This window comes from Ursus maritimus, unplaced genomic scaffold, assembly GCF_017311325.1.
Source record: "Ursus maritimus isolate PB19 unplaced genomic scaffold, ASM1731132v1 scaffold_2, whole genome shotgun sequence".
NCBI classification, from domain to species: Eukaryota; Metazoa; Chordata; class Mammalia; order Carnivora; family Ursidae; genus Ursus; species Ursus maritimus.
The window spans coordinates 97,291,019-97,308,298 of NW_024424452.1; the positions used below are offsets into that span (position 1 = coordinate 97,291,019).

Below are 17,280 nucleotides of genomic sequence, written 5' to 3' on the forward strand. Positions count from 1 at the left end.
AGCTTCCTTGCTCAATTAAATGCTTTAAGGACAGCAACTAAGTATATCTCTCTATGCCAATCAACCATGATAGCATTTAGCATATTGCCAGTACTGGATATTTGCTGAATGAAAACAGTATATCTAAGTTTAACAGCAAACCAACAAGGTACCTACATATCACACCAAGGTTCAAAGCCCAGGTTATGAACAGGGAGAAAAATAAACTGCTGAAGTACCTACATTCAATTCCTGGATCTGCCTCCCCTCTGCAACATTAGCAAGTTATTTAAATTTTCTCAGTTCCTTCACATTTCAAGTGATAATACTCAACGCTTTTCACCCACTGATAAATAAGTATGTGTGTGAGAAATGCAGATATTTTTGTTATATAGAAAATATGTATTTTATGTATAACAGTAATAATATAATGAAAAAATTACATAAAATTGCTTTAGAAATCAAAAGTGCTAAATACACATGTCTGTCTAGCTTAAGTGGTCTCATTAACAGATCGGTAGAGGAATAAAGTTATACCATTTGGCTTAAATTTTGCCAAATCTCAATTTACCTTAGCTTAAACTTCTCACTTAAATTTTTTTTTTTACTCAGTACTCTCATTTATCAAACTGTATTCTCAAAATTAACACCTATCGAAACGCATCAAGCATAGAGTGATCATGTTCAGAAGAATCCCAGTTCTGTGCTGTATTAGCTGAATTATTATTAGTGCCCTTTTCCCACTCTCAAAAATGTTCTGTTTTGGAAGATAAATGAAATGGCCACATAAATGAAGTATTATTCTTCAAGACCTGCTTATGTTAATTTTACAAATTCTAACAAATATTGGTTAAAGAAAGAATGTAGGCTTTACATTTAAATGTATAAGTACCTGGATTTTTATGGTGCTATCTTTAATTTTCTGAAACTTCCGTTTCTGTATAAAGCCTCTTGTTCTAGCTTGAATAATGATAACGCTGCTCCTCATTTGTAAATACACTTGTCTTTGATGTTGTGCGGACAAAAAGGCTCTGTGGTGATTTTGTAAAACCACTGCTGCTTTCCTATACGCTAAGAACTGCCTTCTTGTTTGCCACGTCCTGAAATACTGCTGGACGGTCACAGCGGCTCTTTTCTGCTGAACAAACCTTCTCCGATACACAGCCATCTGAAGGAAGGACTGAATTCGTAGGGCAGCACGCCTCTGCGTTTCCCAAGTTCTTGTGACCATTTCACAGAAAGCTTTTTGAGTCGTTACTGCAGCCTCTCTTTGAGGATACTCTGCCCCCTGTGAACAAGCCACCAGAGCAGCTCTATGCCGCTTCGGAATCCTAAGCGCCGCGCTGGGAACAGCTCCACGCGGGGTGTCCGCTCTGCGAGGGCAGAACGCAGATTGCTTAGCAATGGCTGCCCTGTGTGCCTCCGACAGGTTTCTCAGCTTCTGTCGGACTCTCATGCCCCTAAAAGCAGCCTGAATAATGAGGACCGATTTCTGAACTGCTAAAAATTTTTTTCCTTCCGTTTTTGCTCTGACATGTGACTTATAGTAATTCTGTATAACAACGACGGCAGTTTTCTTTGCTTGGTAATCACGTTTGGCCCTGTGCATTCGGTAGACTGACTGAATTAATGTGGCAGCCAGGTGCCTATGTTGGATTTCCCTTCGTACCTTCAAGCCCCTGGATGAAGACTGTACACAAATGAGTGCTTGGGTGCGCGCTGCAGTTAGTGCTCTGTATCGTCTTTGAACAAAAACTACTTTTGCTCTCAAGTGGAGATAATGCTTCCTTATTTTGGAGGCTTTAAAATGCTTCTGAATAATAGTGGCAGCCTGATGCTGTCCCTCAATCTGTTTCCTTATGATCATGTCCTGGAAATCTGCCTCAATACAGGTTGCTGCTGTCCTGAGGGCATCGTGTTGAAGAGCTTTCTTTTTATTTGCTCTATATCTTTCTTGTATTACTTTTGTAGCCCACTGAATCTTTTGGTAAAAAAGATACTGCCTATACATTCTATATGTGCTCTGTATTATGATAGCAGCTCTCTGTTTTTCCCTTAAAAGCTGTCTTGCTTTCATTCCCTTATATGCGGCCTGAATGACCAAAGCAGAATGTCTTTGTCGGACATAGTTTTCTCTTTGCAGTTTCGCAGCCCTGTACGTTCGGTAATGTTGCTGAATTAGAATTGAGGCACGTTTCCAAGTCTGAAATGTAACGTATGTTCTGTGCATTCTGTAAGTGGCCTGGATGAGAACTGCAGCCCGGTGCATCTCCTGTAACTTCTTCTTTGCCACCAGCCTTCGGTAAGATGACTGGATTGTAATGGCTGCCTTTTGTAATTTCAAGAATTGGTACAAGTGATGTTTGGCACAAATGGTGGCCCGATATTTCCTCTGAACGAAAATAGCAGCTTTTTTGAGGGAAATGAATCTTTTCCTCATCACTGAAGATCTAAACCTGCTTTGAATAAGGGTTGCAGAGGAATGCATATTTTTCAAATGTGCTCTAGCTTTCATCCCCCTAAAAGCAGCCTGAATGATCAGAGCAGAATGTTTCTGTCGGAGATAACGTTGTCTCTGTAGCTTTGCAGCCCTGTGTGCTCGGTATTGCTGCTGGATTATGACTGAGGCATGTTGCAAGGCCTGGTACCTCGCATTTGCTCTGTGCATTCTGAAAGCTGCCTGGATGACAGTAGCAGCCCTGTGCCTCTCTTGCATCTTCTTCCTTACCATCCATCCTCTGTATGATGACTGGATTTTAATGACTGCCTTTTGTAACTGTACAAATTGCTGGAAGTAATGCTTTGCACAAACAGTTGCACGGTATTTTCTCTGAACCCAAAGAACAGTTTTCCTGAGAGACAGGAATCTTCTTCTCATCCTGAGAGTTCTAAATCTCCTCTGAATAAGCGTTGCGGCTAAATGCATAATTTTTAAGTGTTGTCTAGCTTTCATCCCCCTAAAACCAGCCTGAATGCGTATGACAGAATGCCTCAATTTGTTATACCTTTGAAACTGTGCCTTTCTTTCCTTCACTGCCCGGTACCTCTGCTGTACTGTTTTTGTTACCTTTTTCAACTTACTAAAATAGGCTTGCTCTCTGTGTCTTCTATAATACGACTGAATGAGTGTGGCTGCACTTTGCATCTTTCTCAGAGTCTGTCTAACTCTTCTTCCTCTAAAACTTGCCTGAAGAACAGTAATAGCTTTCAAAATTGTCAAGTACCTTGCACGCTGAATTTTACCTTGGCAATATGCTCTGTACCTTACCTGAATTATGACAGCTGCTGTTCTCATTTTATGATATCTCAGTTTTGCTTGATGCATTTTAAACATGGCTTGAATAATAGTGGCTGCCATGTGCATGTGTTGGATTTGTCTTCTTACTCTAATACCTCTATAAACAGCTTGAATTTTAACTGCTGTCTTCTTTAAATTAAGGTATTCCTTACGTTGATGGCTTGCAATTTTCATATCTCGATACCATCTCTGAATTATAACAGCTGAAGCTCGGCAGGTTGCATAGTTTTTTTTGGTTTTGTAAGCTCTATATGCGGACTGTATAGTGACTGCTGCTTTGTTGCACTCCTTTATTTTTTTTCTTACTCTCATACTTCGGTAAGCGGACTGTAAAATGACTGTAGCTGCTTTGGTTTTCAAGTACAACCGACGCTGTTTCCTTCCAACACTGTAAGCCCTATAATACATTTGAATCAGACAAGCAGCTTTTTTCATGATTTCCCACTTCTTTTGTTGCACATACATTCTATAGTATGACTGTATGATGACAGCACATTCATGTTGCTTTCGAATCTGCCTTCTCACTATTTTTCCCTTCCATGTAGACTGAAGCATCAGTGCTGCCTTACGGAGTTCAATGTACTCCATACATCGCTTCCTTCCTGCAGTCCACGCTCTCAGATGCTGCTGGATGGCTAATGCTGCTGTTTTTAACAATCTAAACTGTTTCCGGGCTTTGGCCATTCTAAAAGCAGACTGAATCCTCACTGCAGCTTGACGTTCCCTTTTGATCTGCTTTCGAACTTTCCAGCCACGATAAGCAGATTGGAGAGAAATCACAGCTGCCTTGGTCTTTAAAAATTGCATTCTAATACCACGAACAGTCCTGTATGTCCTGTACCATCTCTGAATCTTGATAGCAGACTGAAGCACATATTGATATTTCTTCCTTTTACTATAGCCTCTAAAAGCAGTTTGAATTTTAAGAGCAGCTATGGATTGTTGCTTGATCAGCTGGCGTACTTTATAACCTCTGCAAGCTGCCTGCAAACAAGTAACTGCTCTTTTGATTTGTAAGAAGTTCTTCCTCTGATTGATCTGTGCTTTGTATGCATGATAGTAATTCTGAATGACAACAGTTGCTTTATAAATTTCCAGGTAGCGCCGCCGGGTCTTTCTCATTCTGAAGTAAGACTGTAGTGAGATAGCAGCTTGTCTTTGCAAGCGCATCTGCTTTCGAACCAGGTGACCTCTAACAGAAGCTTGCAGTTTGATGCAGGATTCCCGCATCTGCATGTATTCTTGTCTCTTTCGTGTGGCCATTTTTGTGGACCGGTACTGTTGCTGGATAAACAGTGTTGCTGCCCGCAAATGTAAATATTGTTTATGAGTTTGTTTCATCCTGACAATTGCCTGTAACTTTACTGTAGCACTTTTTAGTCTCAGAAATTTTTTTCTGGAAATATAAGCTCTGTAACATGATTGAATTTTTATAATGGATGTGAGGATATGAATAAACTTTTTCCTGGCTTGCATCCCTCTATATGCAGATTGCAGAACAATGACAGCAGAACGTGTTTTCTGGTAAGATGCTAGAACTTTCTTTGCTGAAACATAAGCTCGAAAATGAATCTGAATTACCAGGGCAGCTTTCTTTATCTTCTTATATTTCTGTAATTGTTGATGTTTTCTTACTTGTGCCTGCAATTTGGTAGTAATTTTCTTAAGGTTTAGAAATCGAAATCTCTCTTGTTTCATCCTCCAGTAGGACTGAAAAACACAAGCAGCTCTGGTTTGTCTGTGTAGATTGCGAGCTCTCATCCTCCTGAAAGCAGCCTGTAGCCGAATGGCCGCAGCCCGTTTCTGCAAATAGTTGGTACGCTCAATCTTTCCTTTCAGATATGCTTTGTAATACTTTTGAATGGTCAGTATAGCCTCTTTTTTTCTTTTATATAACTTTTGGGCTTGAAGGCACCGGAATCTTGTCTGAATGATAACAACACAAGATCTAATGTGAATATATTTCTGTAATTCTTTGTGCATTCTATACCATGATTGTATGACAACAGCAGATTTTTCTTCTTTAGCTCGTTTCCTGCCATGCCATTGTCTAAAAGCTCTTTGCAATATTATTGTAGCTTTTATTTGTAATTGCATTTTACGTTGCTTCCATCTTCTGAACATAGATTGGATTATGAGACATGATGACTTTAGCATCTCATATCTCTGTTGATCATGTTTTCTTCTTAAATAAGCACGCCAATGTCTCTGAACTGTAACCGCAGCCCAAAGATATCGTTTGTAAGAAGTAACAGCAATTTTCATTCTTATCCTAGATTGCAGGATGATTGAATAATATCTCAATTGCAGAAATTGTTTTCTAGTGGAATATCTTCTCCAATACTTCTGAAAAAGGTAAGAAAGGACACCAAGTAAAACACATAACTTTCTATACTTAACACCTCTGCAAACATTAATTTTTCTAACCTTTTGCTTAAAAATAAACATGTTAAATTAAAAAAATATTATTTTTGGAAAATACTTGTCTCTTTTATTTGTAGTTTAGTTTCTATATTGATATAGCTATAGCCAATTCAAAAATCTCTGTCTCAATCCTAGTGGTATTTATATTGCATTTGTATTCCAGAGACAAAAGAAATATAAAGCAAGTTTATATTCTAATAGAATAACATATAAGAAAATAGTCAAAATAAAGCTATAGTAATATTCTGCTATCTATTGATTCTAAGTTAATTTCCTATGAATATATCTTTGGATTTTGTATTTTCCCCTTAATATCAAGGCTGCTAAACTATCATGTAATGATTAGAAACTATTTATGTGAGGGATCCTATAGGTCCAATAATATAAACAGAGGAATCTGAGAAACAAGTGAGGCAGATCATTCTTAGGCATTTTTTTCATTAAGATTTAAATTACTGCTTCTTCTTCGGTTTAGGAATTATAGACACACAGTCAAAAAGTAGAATTCTGAAAAGATAAGAGAAGTGATAAACCATTTATCTCTTGAATAGCCAAGGGTGCTTTCTTCCCATACCACCCACATTCCCTAACTCCTTCGTTAGGGCAAGACTAGGGGGAGAATTCCCTATTGCAGCTTACTTTCCCTTACATAAGTAAAACAGCTTAGGGGCTAGGTATTTCTGTCCCCTAGAGCACTATACCCATTTGTTATGCACCTGTGCCTGGTCCAAGCACACCTATTCATGGGAGAGGAGAGTTAGGAACCCTCTACGTTTTTCCCAACAGATATTGCCTTATTCCTTTAATATGTGTCGATTGTGGTTTTGCTCCTACTCTTCAGCCTGATAAGAAATAATGAGTATACCACATTACTATGAAGAGACGCATACATAATTAAAACATTTATCCAACTACATTTAAGCATATTAATGCAAAATGGCGTCAAAAACTGTAAGCTTGATGCAAGCTGCCTTTTATTAAGCTGCCTCAAAAAGGTAGGGAAAAGTAAAGCAGATGCTATTCAGAATTGCAGTTGCCATTTCTTCTTTTATGCCCTCTAGATGGTTGTTTGTGAAACCTACAAATCCAAAAAGTAAAGGGTCAGTGTGGATAGCTTATTTTACACTTTGATAACCATTTCTTCTGAATACTGTTACCAGTCTCTGTCACTGAAATGTTAATCAGTGTTGATATGGATCATGGAAGATAAGTTCAACACCTCTCATCGCAGGAGAGATTTAGTAGCACTGCCATGTGTCTATCGAAACTAAGTAGCTTTTACTAAAGAGCATTACATATAATTTTCTTACTTAATTCTCACAAAAACACAGTCAGTTAGCATTCTTTGATCATCTAAAGAAAAGAAAACTTACGATGCAAATTTTTTCCAAAATACCAAGAGTTGATACTGGGGCCTAGATTTTAGCATCAAATAAGGTGCTCTTTTTTTCTCCACCATAGATATCTGTGGTAGGTTGCTTTCATAGCTCCAATTCTTCATTTCTCCCTATCTCCACAACCTTTGCCATATTTTGTACTTCCTCTTACTAAAGATACGAGTCTCTGCTTGATCTCGGCTAGGGTAGTCACAGAAAGAACACAGCATACCAGTGAAACCAAAGGTTTAGCTTTCTGGCCACAGAACGAAACAGAGCAGACCTAAAAACACCTGGAGAGTCCTAGGGAGATTGAAGAGAAGGGATAGCTCAGGAAAGCAATCCCTTAATGTTATGAATTTTGGGGTTCACCATTAAGCTGTGTACATGTGGGTCTGACAGCAGACTAGCCTTTGAGTACTGAATTAAGAAACACATCACCACCTAGACCCCAGACTGGCACTCAATGATATACACATGGGACTGATACAGATATCACTGTAAATGCTTTAAAAAAGGAACTGATGTTGAAGCCATACCCATAGAAAGCTGATAAGAACTTGGGGCCTGAACCCAACAAGGCAGATCACCTCATAAAACTAAAATATCAACATTCATATAACATTCAAAATATCCAAGGTGTAATTAAAAATTACTTGGCATAAAAACACAACGAAAATTTCAACTTGCACAGGAAGACAACAGAGGCCAATGGAGATGATTGGCAATGGAATTACCTGACAAAGACTTTAAGACAGCAGATGTAAAAATGTTCCAAAAGTTGAAACTAGTGGGAGAATAGAAAGTCTCAGTAAAACCATCAAAGATACAAATAGGAACCAAATAGAAATATTAGAACTGAAAAACACACACACACACACAAAAAAAAACCCTCATTGGAATGGCTCAATAGCAGAATAAAGATGATAAAAGAATCAATGTACTTTAAGATCAATAGAAATTATCTACGCTGAAAAAGAAAAATGATTTAAAAAAGAAATATCTCAACAAACTAAGAATAGAGAGGAACTTTCTCAATATGATAAAGAACATCTATTCAAACCTACAGCTAACATCAAACTTAACACTGAGAAACTAGATGCTTTTCCCTTAAAATCTGGAATAATGCAAGGATGTACCTTCACCACTCCTATTCAACATCTACTGGAAGTCCTGATTAATGTAATAAAAAAAGGATATAAAAGGTATACAAGAGACAAAAATAATAAGCCTTTCTTTGTCCACAGGTGACATGATCATCTATGTAGACAATCCAAAGAAATGACAAAACAAAACAGAACAAAACAAAACAAAAAAACAACAAACAACAATAACGACAAAAAACAAACAACAAACCCTCCTGGAACTAATAAGCAATTACAGCAAATTTGTAGAATATAGCACCATTAACATTAGTAGCAAAAAAAGAGAAACACTTCAAAATACATCTAAATATACACAGGATCTGTATGAGGAAAATTATAAAACTCTAATGAAAGAAATCAAAGAAGATCTAATTAAATGGAGAGATATATCATGTTCATTGGTAGAAGACTCAATGCTCTCGGTTCTTCCCAACTTAATCTATAAATTCAATGCAATTTCAATCCAAATCTTATCTAGTTACTCTGTGGATACCAGCAAACTGATTCTAAAGTTAAGCGGAGAGGCAAAAGACCCAGAATAGCAAACATGTTATCAAAGAGGAAGAAAGCTGGAGGACCAACATTATCCACCTTCAAACCTTAATATAAATCTATAGTAACTGAGATAGTGTGGTATTGGCAAACTAGTAGACAAATAGATCACTCGAATGGAAATAGGGAGCCTAGAAGTAAACCCATGCAACACAGTCAATTGATCTTTGGCAAAGGAACAACCAAATGGAGTATACAAAGGATAATTCTGTTTGTTTTCAAAAAATGATGCTGGAATAGGCAGGCAACCATAAGAAAAAAAAAATGAATCTAAACACTCTTTACCTTTCACAAAAATTAACTAAAATAAATCATAGATCTAAATGTAAAATGTAAAATCATAAAACATACAGAAGATAACAACAGAATAAATAAGTGACTTCGGGCTTGGCAATGGCTTTTTACATATAACACCAAAGTATAATCCTTTAAAGAAAAAAAATGTCAGGCTTCATTAAAATTAAAAAATTCTGCTCTGTGAAAAACTGTTAACAGAACAAAAAGATAAGCCACAGACTAGGAGAAAATATTTGCAAAATACATATTTGACAAAGGATTTGTATCCAAATATACAAAGAGCCTTTAAAACTCCACAAGAAATAAAAAATGGACAAGAATTAAAAAGATGGGAGAAAGAACGAAACACATCGCTAAAGAAGATATACAGATGGTAAATAAGCATATGAAAAGACGCTCAACATCATACAGCATTAGGGAATTGCAAACCGGAACAATGTGATGCTAATATACATCTATTAGAACGGCTAAATTCTAAAACACTGAACACCAAATGCTGGCCAGGAAGTAGAGCAAGAGGAAGTCTCCTTCTTTGCTGGTGGGAATGCAAAATGGTACAGCTACTGTGGAAGACAGTTTGACAGTTTCTCACAAACCTAGTTTATCATATGATCAGGCAATCCCACTCCAAGGTACCTACCCAAAGAAGCTGAAAACTTAGGTCCACAGAAAAACCTGTACACAGATGTTTACAATACCTTTATTCATAACTGCCAAAAATGAGAAGAAACCAAGATATCCTTCAACAGGTGAATGGATAAAAAAAATCCTGAGGTACACCCTACAATGGAATGTTATTCAGTGATAAAAACAAGTTATCAAGCCAAAAAAAGACATAAAAGCAACTTAAATGCATATTGCTAAGTGAGAGAAACCAATCTAAATAGGCTACACACTGATGGATTCAAACCACAGGACATTCTGGAAAAAACACAAAACTATAGAGACAGTAAAAAACAAAACAAAACAAAAAAACCTGTACAAAGGGAAATAGAAAGAAAATAGACTAAAGTGTAACACTTGATAGTGTTACAACTGTTGATAGTATCAAGTGTTCAAAGGATTAACAATCCAGGAAAGGGGAAAGGGCAGAATTAAAGAATGGAAACATTCAGAAACGATTAAAATGATAGATGCACATTCGCATATATCAATAAATGCTTGAAATATAAATAGTCTAAACCACCAATCAAAAGACAGAGATTTTCAAAACATAAAAATTAAATGCTGTCTGGACTTCATGTCATACATAATCATGTAAGTAATTAACAAGTAAAAGGACAGAAAAAAATATGCCCTGCAGATGATAGTCAAGTCTACAACCAAGCTGGAGTAGTTCTATTATAGCCAGCAAGGTAGACTTCAGAGCAAAGAAAACTATGAGGGATAAAAAAGAACATTACATAATGATAAAAGACCCAACTTGCCAAGAAAACAGAACAATTTCAAATGTGCATGTGCCTAACAACAGAGCTTCAACATACATGATGATAAAACTAAAAGAACTGAAAGGAGAAAGACATATCCCATCACAGTTGGGAGATTTAAACACTATTCTTTTACTGAGAGAGCAAACAGAAAATCAGTCAGGATATAAAAGAACTAAACATCATCAACCAAATAGATCTAACATTTACAGAACACTTCACCCAACAACAACAGAATACACATTCTTTTTAAGTATGCAGAACATTCCCCAAACTAGTGATCAGCAAACTTCATGTAAAAGGCCTAGGACCCATAGCAGAGATTAAACAGAGAGCTTGGTTAAGTTTGTGGATATACAAAGTAAAATGGTGCAGTATGTCAGCATGTCCCACGGAACATAAGACTGTAAACCTCTAATGTAAAGCAAAGAGGACAGAAGAGGTAAAGAATTAGAGTTCAGAGAAAAGGAGGCATTTCAATTTGTTTGAGCCTTATGCTGAATATAGTAAAGAGTTTGGGAGGTATCAAATATTTGTTCAAGTACCAGAAAAATTTGAGAGCTTAAAATATAATAGAAAACTTTATCATATTTTACTTTCTTCCTTAAAAATGTCATTAAAACTTTTTAAATTCAAAATACCAGGATATTATACCTGAATAACTGATGCTGATTCATTTTGAACTTTTTCTAGTTTTTCCTTTTTTAACATTAATAATTTTCTCTCTGCTAAGAGTCTTCGCCAATATTTCTGAATGGTCAATGCTGCATTAATCTCCTTTTTCAATCGTTGTTTAGTTAGGAAATTGATCGCAGCTGATTGAATAATTCTTGCAGCTTTGTCTCGCTCCTAAAAAAAAAAAAGAAAAAGAAAAAGAAAATATGAGCCAAAAGCTTAATTACTTAAGTTAATTAGAAAATCATCTATTAAATATTAATCAAATTGATCCTGAAAATAAAACATCCCCCCAGACTTAAAATATGCTCATCTTTGGAGTATAGATACTTCTAAGAATGTTGAAAGGTCTGATAGATGGACATGCATATATATTTATATGATGGAACAAAAACTCCTAGGCATATAATCCTAAAATAAAGATCACAGATATATTTGATATATCACAGATCTTCAAAAATCAATATAAGGGCAATTTAAATGTGGTATGTTTCTCAGATTATGGCCCAGAGAATTCATGCTTAATTTTGAAAAAAGCATTGGACCATATAGGGAAACAGAAAAGAAAAAAGGAGACCCTAAAATAAACAAAATGTCTTACAATATAAGGTAGTATTGCTTTGTAACAACTTGAACAATGGAATTAAAAAGGGAGAAGCAGTAAAAGATCTACTTTTAGCACAGAATACATTATGGCTTTAAGGGATAGACAATGAAGATGACAGAATATCGGGTTATGAGAAGTGGTAGCAGGACTGCTCAACAACGTAAGTGGCCAAAGAGGAGCTACCTGCCCTGAGAGTACTACAGGCCGGTACCCTACATCTCTCTATTTCTGTTACTTCTAATGAATTACTAGCAAAAACAACATAGGTCAAATACTTACTAGGTTTCAGGCACCATTCTAAACACTTCATGAATGCTTAACGTAAATCTCACACAACCATAAGAACAGATGAACAGGTACAACTTATGACTAGAGGGAAACTGAGACAGAGAAGTCAAGTAGACTGTCAGTCCGCTGGTAGGATAACCAGTATTTGAACTAGGCAATCACTTTGCCACACTCTCCAAGGCCAGATTTATCATTTCAGTTACCTGAATTGGAAACTAGAATGTAAGTTATTTCCCCTGGTAGAAAGAACAATTTATAGCATGTCTGATAACCCTTTATGTAGCTATCTGGGACAGCTCACCATCCAAGGATGGGCTCTTCACAGACATTAGATTCTAATTATTAATTAATTATAATAAGGTGTTGGTATCTATGGGTGGAAACTGCACAGTATGAGAACACATTCAACTGTGGAAGGGATCAAATAGCCACTCTAAGAAAGGAAAAATGTAGTTAATGGATTGAAACAAATGCTAAGAAATGGTGCAAGTCATGTATTAGACCACTTCTAAGTGAAAAAAGACTAGACAATTCTAAAATTGGGCTGAGGAATTATGTCTAACAAATTGATTAAGCCATCTAACATCACTGCGTAAAGCATATGGCCTTTGAGATTACAGATATCCAAATTAAAAGCATCCCCCCTCCCATCCACAATTTCAAAACATATTTCAAAGCTACAATAATCAAGCAGTGTGGTACTAGCATAAAGACAGGCATAGAGACCAATGGCATAGAATAGAGAACCCAGAAATACACCGTCATATACACGGATAAATGATCTTGACAAGGGTGCCAAGAGCGATCAATGGGAAAAGAACAGTCTCCATAACAAATGCTGCTGGAAAAACTAAATAATCACATACAAAAGAAAGAAGTTGGACCCTTTTCTTATACCATATACATAAATTAACTTCAAATGGATTTAAGTCCTAAATGTAAGACTCAAAACTATAAAACTACTTATAGAAAACATAGAGAAAAATTTCATATTTAGCCAATGATCTATTGGATGACACCAAAAGCACAAGCAACAAAAGCAAATAGACAAACGGGATTACATCAAAAACTTAAAAAAAATTTGTTCAGCAAAGGACACAATTAACAAAGTGAAAACTTAAACTACAGAATGAGAAAAAAAATATTTGCAAATCATATATCTAATAAGGGACTTGTATCTAGAATATATAAAGAACACCTACAACTCAACAATAAAAAAAATCAAATAACCTGAACTAAAAATGAACAAAGGAATAGACATTTCCAAAGATGACATACAAATGGCTAACACACAAATGAAAAGATGCTCAACAATGCTAATTGTCCGAGAAATACAAATCAAAACCACAATGCGATATCTCTGCCCTATTAACAAGTATTGGCAGGGATGTGGAGAAGTTGGAATCCTTGTGCACTACTGGTGGGATTGTAAAATGCGACGCACAATGACCAGTACGGAAAGTAGTATGGCAGGTCCTCAAAAAAATTAAAAAATGAAACTACCGTGTATGATCCAGCAATCCCACTTCTGGATATATATTCAAATGAACTGAAAGCACAGTCTCAAAGAGATACACCCATTCATAGCAGCATTATTCACAAGAACCTACCCATAGGTGGGGACAACCTAAATGCCAACAAGATGAATGGATAAACTAAATGTGCTGTATACATACAACAGAATAGTATGCCGACTTAAACATGAAGGAAATTCTTCCACAGGCTACAACATGGATGAACCTTGAGGACATATGCTAACGGAAATAATCCAGTCACAAAAGGACAAATACTGCATGATTTCACTTATATGAGGTATTTAAAATGGTCGAATTCATAGAAATAGAAAGTAGAATGGTGGTTACCAGGGCTAGGGGGAGGGGGAAATGAGGACTTATTAAGAAGCACAATTTCAGTTTTGCAAGTTAAAAAATTTCTGAAGATTTGTTTCATAGTGATGTAAATATACTTAACACTACTGAACAGTACACTTAAAAAGAGTTAAGATGGTAAATTTTATGATATGTGTTCTTTACCACAATTAAACAAAAACTGGGTAAAGAAAAAAAAGCATTTCCTTTTTTTAAGTAAAAAGTTCTAAGGGCAAGGGGCACTCCTAGATACAGTAAGGCTAAGGTAAATTGACACTTTCCCGTTTGTAGACCATCTCAATCTCAAGTATACTAAAATGGAACAATTTTATGTGACCTTAGCGAAGCCACAGATGGAAAGCAAATCCTAGTAGGCAAATGTACTACAAAAACTAGCAACTGCTTGAAAACGTACATAAACTGATGGTAAAAATTCCAGTGCTGGAAGTCACTGTTTCTTCTCTAAATTAGACTGCATGTCATCATTTTTTTTTTTAAAGATTTATTTATTTATTTATTTGACAGAGATAGAGACAGCCAGCGAGAGAGGGAACACAAACAGGGGGAGTGGGAGAGGAAGAAGCAGGCTCATAGCGGAGGAGCCTGATGTGGGGCTCGATCCCACAACGCCGGGATCACACCCTGAACCGAAGGCAGGCGCCCAACCGCTGTGCCACCCAGGCGCCCTGCATGTCATCATTTTTAATCCTATACTGGTGCTAAGCCAACCTGTTACAAGCTTGTTTTATTTTACCTTGCACATGGGCCAAATACAGGGATTTATTTCGCTTTACAGTTTATGCCCACTCTTTGACAGGAAGAACTAAAAGGTAGAATGTGTCAGGGTACCATTGAATAATCCTGCTTCATTCCTTAGGTAATTGGCCCATCAGGCAATTTTCACTTGTCACTACAAGAACTCGAGACAGTCTATTCTCAATGGATAGTTTATATGAATTATAACAATGACATGAAAGTAAAATATAACACCTGAAAAATTAGCTATCTCAAGGTAATATTTATATTTTTATTAGCTTATAATATTTCTACGAGAATATACAAGGAACCTACTGCTTAACGTTACAAACAGCAAATGAAAAGACATAACTGGATGTTAGTGGAATAGTATGAGAGGAAGCATGGTCACCTGGAGAAAGAAGAGAAACAGTGGTCTTCAAAAAACAGGGAAATTTCTACTACCTAGATCTGGAAAAATTTCCACTTCCTAAATCAGGGAAAGGGATCTCACCAGCAAAGAGCTAATAAGAAATCTTTCTAGTTTATATCTTATCAGTATAAGATCATCTTGAGCAGAAAATAAAGCAGATTTCATTTACCAACCCCCCTCAATTCTGATAAATATGTTTCATGGGATTTTAAATCTCTCACTTAATCTCTCATATAAACAGAATTAGTGAAATAATTTGAGGACCGGCCAGGAAAAATTATTTGCTGAAGACTCTCCTGAAGCAATTCTCCTACAAGCTTCCAGAAGTACAAAGTTATCCTCTAAGGGATATGTGGGCAAAAAGGCAGATTCTGAGAAGATAAGGGGCAAAGAAGGCACAAAGAATAATATGTTAGCAGAAAAGACCATTTGTGAGTATAAGCCACTGCCTATTTCCCAAAAGTTACTGTCAAGAGTTTGAGTGGGGTAAGAGCAAATTATTTCAATTAGTTTTATTTCCAAGTGTGATAAACTATGACAAAATACATGGTATGTTTAAGAGTTGCCAAAATGTAGCTGTTTTATAGAGTTATTAAGAACTTTACCACAAATGCTCAGTAACTCAAAATTGAGGAGCAGTATGAGGTGGAAAGTACTTCTGAAATACCTGATAAATTTATCAAGCATGGGTGCTTATTTTGTTTGATTTTCCAAATAAATGAATATAGAATCATTAGTGGAAGGGGTAGGGAGAAAAAGGATTAAAATATTTGTTCAACTTAATCAAGGAGACCATTTCACAGATGATTAAAAATTACATTTTTCTCAGAATTCAAAAAAATGCTTACATTAAACATAAAATTTTGTACTGTTGGGGTCACAAAGGGAAACAATAAATATCACAATCCTTGTGCCCAGGTCCCAAACATTTTGAGAAACAAAACAATAGGAAGCAAATTCCACTTTTAAACTAATAAAGGATACACTGGAAACCAGTTTCATGACAGACAAAATGAGCTGGCTAACTGAACTGCAAAATCAGACACTGACACCCAGACCCAAGGGGCACTCCAGCACCAAGATCAAGCCTCCCAGAACACCACATGAAAAATTCATGGAAAACTGCTCCCAGAGACAGGTTAGATTCCACAAAGAAGAAAAGAGCTGAGTCAGATATCCTTAGTTGACTTTTACAAATTTACAAAAGGGGCAAGTTATACTACTTGCCCTAGAGCAAGCGAGAGAACAGTGGTTGGAAGACACATCCAGTGAAGGAAACATCAGAGTTAGGGAGAAATACCCACCTCTAACTCAAAACACACACAATTATTAAAACTATGTCAATAACTTCATACATCAGTAAAATGTAAAAATCATATCAAGAATCAATCAACTGGTATTTTGTGAAGAGCAATTCACATTGTAGTGTTTTCATCTTGGGGGAGTACCTGATGGCGTTTTAGATCTGTTTTTAGTCTGTATTTCCTCCAAGTTGTTTGTATAAGTCTAGCAGCTCTTGCTTCTTTACAAAGATCCAAAAGCCTTGCACAGAGAAATGACAAATAAGTGATAACCACCTAAGAGAAAACAGAAGAGAGGAAAACAGAAGTTTGACAGAGAATACGCATCTTACTGTCCCCTTCTGAGACTCTGGTTATTAGTCAAGAAACTCTTACCTTTTCATCAGGAATTGTATTGGACATATCTGAATGATTAATCATAGCAGGTATTCCACCAAGGTCTCTAATGGCAGACCTAACCAACTGAAAGTTTTTCTTTTCATTTTCTAGAAGTTCTTTGTATAGTTCTGAAGTGTTTTCTACTATGCAAATAAAAAAGAGATTAGCTCCATTCAAAAATCTGATGTGACAAAGAAAAAACCTGAAAAGTTAATCGGCCAAAAGGGACTAACCATGATCAAATGCTTTGAGAGACAAATCCAGAGAACTTCCATCAGAGTCAGATGATGAATTCAACACCACCGAACCAGTCTGTGTGCATTCTACAGTTTGAGTAGTACGCTGACATATAGCATCAAAAGGCACATAGTAAGGATGGTAGTGATGGATCAGGTAACATAATACACGGCCATCTGAGAAAGACACTGTAAAATTCTCCACCTGATTGGAAATAGCAGAAAAATGATCAACTGTATTTAGACAATAATATAGATATA

The 17,280-nt window shown here is 36.4% G+C and overlaps 1 protein-coding gene across 1 annotated transcript in view; it reads right to left on the reverse strand.

The window, feature by feature from the left end:
• Positions 1–17,280, reverse strand: part of ASPM (assembly factor for spindle microtubules) — a 62,714-nt gene that overhangs the window by 15,635 nt on the left and 29,799 nt on the right. Inside the window, exons 14-18 of the mRNA XM_008685169.2 lie at positions 17,017–17,224; positions 16,781–16,923; positions 16,553–16,681; positions 11,153–11,347; positions 872–5,623 (exon numbers count right to left, since the gene is read on the reverse strand). Coding sequence (XP_008683391.2) covers positions 872–5,623; positions 11,153–11,347; positions 16,553–16,681; positions 16,781–16,923; positions 17,017–17,224 — 5,427 coding nt within the window. The remainder of the gene's footprint in view (positions 1–871; positions 5,624–11,152; positions 11,348–16,552; positions 16,682–16,780; positions 16,924–17,016; positions 17,225–17,280) is intronic.